Source organism: Silurus meridionalis, chromosome 19 (genome assembly GCF_014805685.1).
Source record: "Silurus meridionalis isolate SWU-2019-XX chromosome 19, ASM1480568v1, whole genome shotgun sequence".
Classification (NCBI taxonomy): domain Eukaryota; kingdom Metazoa; phylum Chordata; class Actinopteri; order Siluriformes; family Siluridae; genus Silurus; species Silurus meridionalis.
The window spans coordinates 6,629,118-6,635,117 of record NC_060902.1 but is presented as its reverse complement, the minus strand read 5'-3'; the positions used below and the strand labels follow the sequence as shown (position 1 = coordinate 6,635,117).

The 6,000-nt window shown below is 40.1% G+C and overlaps 1 protein-coding gene across 8 annotated transcripts in view; it reads left to right on the top strand.

The window, feature by feature from the left end:
• Window positions 1-468: 468 nt before the first annotated feature.
• Window positions 469-6,000, top strand: part of nisch (nischarin) — a 39,952-nt gene continuing 34,420 nt past the window's right edge. For 5 of the 8 annotated variants that reach the window (XR_006928680.1, XR_006928681.1, XR_006928682.1 and 2 more), the window contains exons 1-3: window positions 470-720; window positions 1,818-1,901; window positions 2,222-2,404. Coding sequence is in view for 4 of the 8 variants with exons in the window: in XM_046875088.1 (XP_046731044.1) it covers window positions 640-720; window positions 1,818-1,901; window positions 2,222-2,404 (348 nt within the window). In the remaining 4 variants the exon portion in view is untranslated. Of the gene's footprint in view, window positions 721-1,817; window positions 1,902-2,221; window positions 2,405-6,000 lie in introns of all 8 variants that reach the window. The other 3 variants (XM_046875086.1, XM_046875087.1, XM_046875085.1) reach the window with 2 other exon arrangements.

Below are 6,000 nucleotides of genomic sequence, written 5' to 3'. Positions count from 1 at the left end.
TGACACCAAGACGACGATATCTTCATTATGTGATGACAAATCATTAATACACACAGGAATGTGAAGAAATATCATGAGCACCGGAGTGGGTGATTATAAGTAATGTCTTTTCTACAGTCTTATACGGTCAGTTTGAGTTGTGGAACCAGGTGCTTCTGAGCAAATCATAAATTAGTTCAACATCTGAGATCATTATAAATTCAAGATATAGTTAAGTGTGCTAGATGTATTCCAGTGTGTTCTTATGGTCCCTATCATATACCATATAACACACCACCAATAAAATTCAACACATTTCCAATAGAGATCCACATTTAAACCAATACAAGTTCCAGTTTTAACTTTCATCCGAATAACAAATGTTGTTGTGTTTTCTTAACAGGCCTGTGAGACTGTAGTACTGGAACAGAAACAGCTACACTCCAGTACATCAGAGGGCGCTGTTGCATTTAATATTTTAGACCCAAAACTACAAGAGAAGAGGGAAATTATCTGTTATCTTTCCCGGATCACAACAGACATGGCCGGTGACTGAATGTTTTCTGTGCCAGTCCCATGAAGCAGTTATGCATTAGACGTGCATCGTGGTGCATGTTTTTTAATGATGGTGTAGACCGGTTTTTCTAACCTAGTGAGGAAATGGACTGCGCGGCGTTTACAGAGCAAAACGCCGAAAGACGTGTTTATATCGTTGGATCGGAGCTTGTGGAGAACTACACAGTGAGTTTATTTAATCGTTAGACATAAATCATCATTGTTTGAATGTAGTTTTGCATTTAGACTCATCTTTATTCTGATAACACATTGTGAGACTCCATTATCCTGCTGATCTTCTGACTTGGTGGTCGAATCCTAAATTGCGCTCTATTTTATATCAAGTGCACTAGATAGTGTACAGAATCGAGCATTTCGCTTTTACTTTGTAGTGCAGTTAGTGGGTGAGGGAGGACCTGTTTGGGATTGAGCCCGTGATTACGTCAAAGTCATCTGTCATGTATAAGATTTAGATAGAGAATGGCGCAGGGCAGTGGCAGATTGTCAATAAGACTGATGTGCTTTTGCCAGCTAAGATACAAAACGAGGCAAAACCCTTCAACTAACAACACAAAAGCACTACTGAAATATATAAAATAATATTACAATTCTGTTTGCTCTCATTGCTAGGGGTGTAATAAAGCATTAGTTGTCTTGTCTAATTAAAGGGAACACAAGACACTATGATAAAGGACTTTCTGTCTCTGCTCAGGTTTATGCTCTGTACCCAATTCATATTTATTTAGCTAATATCAGGCTAGTCACACATACTTTCAAGTACTTTCAGATAACTCTTGTTGTTTTATTGTTTTCTTTAGCTATTGTTTTCCCTCTTATTACACATAATAAAAAAGTGCGGCTCTATCGAAACATTTGTGAAGAAGGTTGTATTTAAAAAAGAGTTTTTAGAAAAAAATTAATGGTTTTTACAAGCCCCAGCAACTATATGCACCAAAACATTTCATTTTCATTCCCTAATTGCATTGCATTGAGCACCTTTTCCCTCGAAAATGTTTTAAACTAACACCCAGGACCTGTCAATATTACGCATTTGCATCAAGGTAAGAAGTTTTGTTTATTCGTAAGCTCAACAGTTTGTATTTCTATTGTCGCAGACTAGTTCCTAGAATGCGGAACAATCTACTGCATGCTGATGCAACTGTTCTTACAACACGATGCCCCCGCCACCGGGCTTCACTTTGGGGATGGTACTGTTATATTGAAAATAAAGCACAGTGTTTTGAAATCGCTAACATGATTTCTTCCTGTTGTACCCTGTTTAGGTTTACATAATCGAGGTGAAGGTTGGGGAGCACCGGTGGACCGTAAAGCATCGCTACAGTGACTTCCATGAATTGCATGAAAAAGTATGTTTTAATGGTAACAATGTACACAGTTTATACTAGCTGTTTAACATTCAAGATACAATTCTAAAAATCTTTTGCATTTTTTTTTATTTGCATTATTGCCGAAGTGTCACTATTTGCTGATCATTAGGGTTCAAATTGGATATTTGGCATGAGTTAGAGTAATTACTTTTGAAATCTAGAGTTTATTGTGAACTCATTTTATTTAGACTCCAAAACACATGACGGAAACCAGCAATGGAAACATTGTAAGTCTTTTTGAAATGATTGATAAATGTGGCTCACAGGCTTTATTCGTTTGTTTTATGAATTTTTTTCAGCTCATTGCCGAGAAAAAGTTTGACAAACATCTGTTGCCTCCTAAGAAGATAATTGGTAAAAATTCCAAAACCCTTGTGGAAAAGAGGCAGAAGGAGCTGGAGGTGTATTTGCAAACTTTGCTTAGCCGATTTCCTGTGGCTGTACCTAAAGTTTTATCCATCTTTCTACACTTCCAGTTCTTTGTAAGTATTTCCACATAGCTTCCATAGTCTTTTTTATTTGGTGAAAGTAGCAGCTGTTTATATTAAAAAATTACCCATAACCTAGCAATTTTATAGTTGGTAACCAATGATGGAAATATAATGAATGAACTTTCGGAATGGGTTCTCATTTGATTCATTTAAAGGAGCCTTTGGGTTCCTCTAAATGTTTCCTCCTCATATTAATCATGTCGTTTTTCTTTGCTCATTAGGGATAAACTAGGGATGGGATACTTATTCTGATAAAATATATATTTGTATTGTATTTAAGTCTGTGTAGCTGCTTTGGGACAGTGTCCATTGTTAAAAGCACTATACAAATAAAACTGATTTGAACTTATTTGTGGACTGAAGGTTAATACTATCTTAAGAATAGTTAATGTCCACTAGACAAGTTAGTGCCTGTTGTAAATTATGTTACATAATATATAGATAAACAGTTCTGCTTTCACATTCCTTTCTGTAAGTTAATATGACCAAAAAAAGCAAACATAAAATGCACCCAGAAACCTTTAAAGTCCTCTGAGATTTATCTTAGCTCTGCTTAAAACTATCTTGATTTTTATTTAGGACTGAGAGTAGTAGTATTGATTATGATCCCACAGCCATATTGCTGAGTAAACAATTATGAAGAAATAACAATCATTCTTTAATGTGATCTAGAATTTCTTTGGCATAGAAATTAACTGTATGTTCAGTGTGAGTGTATTTTACCATTGGTGACACTGGTGATTTGAATAGCACATTTAATACTTTTGACCTGTGGACACATTAACAGATGCAGAATTCCACACTACTCAGCATTTTTGACATGGGCCAAACGCCATACCTTCACTAACCACATCTGAGGAAGAAGTGGATGGATTAAAGAGATATCCACACTGTGGAATCGCTTTTTTTCTAACAATATCAGTGTTAAATATACATGACTGCCATCTTTTTATTTTTTTGTTGTCTAGTCTTTTTCCCATTCCTCCTATATTTCAAAGTCACTTCTGAAAAAAACTATTCTTTCTTGTTCTTTTTTAATACCAAGTTGAATTTTGTAAACCCTTGTGTAATATTTGATGGGTAGGTAAGGCCCAAAGAAGAGGAATGTGGAAGGGCAGATGCTGGTGGATTTTGCTAAAAGGATGAAAATGGCAGTGATAAACACTTATTTTAGAAAGAAGAAGGATCATAGTGTGACGTATAAGAGTGGAGGAAGGTGCACACAGGTGGACTATGTTCTATGAAGGAGATGGGAGACTGTAAGGTGTTAGCAGGGGACAGTGTAGCTAGACAGCATCGGATGGTGGTCTGTAGGATGGTTTTGGAGGTGAAGAAAAAGAGGAGGAGAGTGAGGAGTGAAAGAAGAATAAGATGGTGGAAACTGAAGGAGGAAGATTGTAGTGTGAGATTCAGAGAAGAGGTCAGACAGGGGCTTGGTGGTGGTGAAGAGGTGCTTTATGATTGAACAGCTATTTCAGAAGTGATAATGGAGACAGCTAGAAAGGTACTTGGTGTGACATCTGGAAATAGAAAGAAAGACAAAGAGACGTGGTGGTGGTATGAGGAAGTGCAGGAGAGCATAAGGAGAAAGAGGTTGGCCAGACAGAATTGGGATCGACAGAGTGATGAGAAAAGTAGGCAGAAGTACAAGGAGATGCGTCAGCAGGTAAAGAGGAATGTGCAAAAGGAAAAGGCATATGAGGAGCTGTATGAGAGGTTGGACACTAAGGAAGGAAAAAAGGATTTGTACCGATTGGCCAGGCAGAGGGACCGAGCAGGGAAGGATGTGCTGCAAGTTAGAGCAATAAAGGCTGGAGATGGAACTGTGTTGCCTAGTAAGGAGAGTGTGTTGAGAAGATGGAGGGAGTATTTTGAGCAGCTGATGAACAAGGAAAATAAGAGAGAGAGAAGGTTGGATGATGTGGAGATGGTTAAGCAGGAAGTGGATAGGATTAGTAAGGAGGAAGTGAGCGCAGCAATTAAGGGGAGGAAGAGTGGAAAGTCCAGATGACATACTGGTAGAAGCATGGAGATGTTTAGGAGAGATGGCAGTGGAGTTTTTAACCAGTTTGTTCAACAAGATTTTGGAAAATGAGAGGATGCCTGAGGAATGGAGAAGGAGTGTGCTGGTACCACTGCAGTAACTACAGTGGAATTAAGTTGATCAGTCACACCATAAAGTTATGGGAAAGAGTAGTGGAAGCCAGGCTGAGAGAAGAGGTGACCATCTGTAAGCAGCAGTATGGTTTCATCCCGAGGAAGAGCACCACAGACACATTATTTGCTTTGAGAATGTTGAGAGAGAAGTATAGAGAAGGTCAAAAGGAGTTGCATTGTGTGTTTGTGGATTTAGAGGAAGTGTACAGCAGGGTGCCGAGAGAGGAGTTGTGGTATTGTATGAGGAAGTCAGTTGTGGCTGAGAAGTATGTGAGGGTGGTGCAGGACATGTATGAGGACAGTGTGACAGCAGTGAAGTGTGCAGTAGGAACAACGGACTGGTTCAAGGTGGAGGTTGGATTGCATCAAGGATCGGCTCTGAGCCCTTTCCTGTTTGCAGTGGTGATGGACAGATTGATGGACGAGGTCAGACAGGAGTCTTCGGACTATGATGTTTGCGGATGATATTGTGATTTGTGGTGAGAGTAGAGAGCAGGTTGAGAAGAGCCTGGAGAGGTGGAGGTACACGCTGGAGAGAAGAGGAATGAAAGTCAGTAGAAGTAAGACAGAGTACATGTGTGTGAATGAGAGGGAGGGCAGTGGCGTGGTGCGGTTGCAGGGAGAAGAGGTGGAGAAGGTGGAGGAGTTCAGGTACCTGAGGTCAACAGTGCAAAGAAATGGAGAGTGTGTTGGAGAAGTAAAGAAAAGAGTGCAGGCAGGGTGGAGTGGGTGGAGAAGAGTGATAGCAGGAGTGATTTGTGATAGAAGAGTATCTGCAAGAGTAAAAGGGAAAGGTTATAGGACTGTGGTGAGACCTGCGATGTTGTATGGTTTAGAGACAGTGGCATTGAGTAAAAGACGGGAGGAGCTGGAGGTAGCAGAGCTGCAGATGTTGGGTTTTAGACAGGATTAGAAACGAGTTTATTAGAGGGACAGCGTATGTAGGACATTTTGGAGATAAGGTAAGGGAGGCAAGATTGAGAAGGTTTGGACATGTGCAGAGGAGGGACATGGTGTATATCGGTAGGAGAATGCTGAGGATGGAGATGCCAGGAAGGAGGAAAAGAGGAAGACCAGGGAGCAGGTTTACGGATGTGGTGAGGTAAAACATGCAGGTAGCAGGTTTGAAAAAGGCAGATGTAGTATGGAGACTGATGATTCGCTGTGGCGACCCCTAATGGGAGCAGCCGAAAGAAGAAGGGAAATATTAAACGGTTTTGGATTGAGTTGTGTGAAATTGTCCTTTCACATGGTTGAATCATGTGGTAAGCTGTGCTATGAAATCGAAATAGGAATTGGGATTGGGACCGACCGGTAACATGATTTGGTCGTAAGTAGAGTAGGCTATATGTACAGTACTGTGAAATTATGCCGGAAGCTGGTACGCACTGTCGTAGGCCTGGCTAGCGATTGTGGTCGTAAAGTCGAGG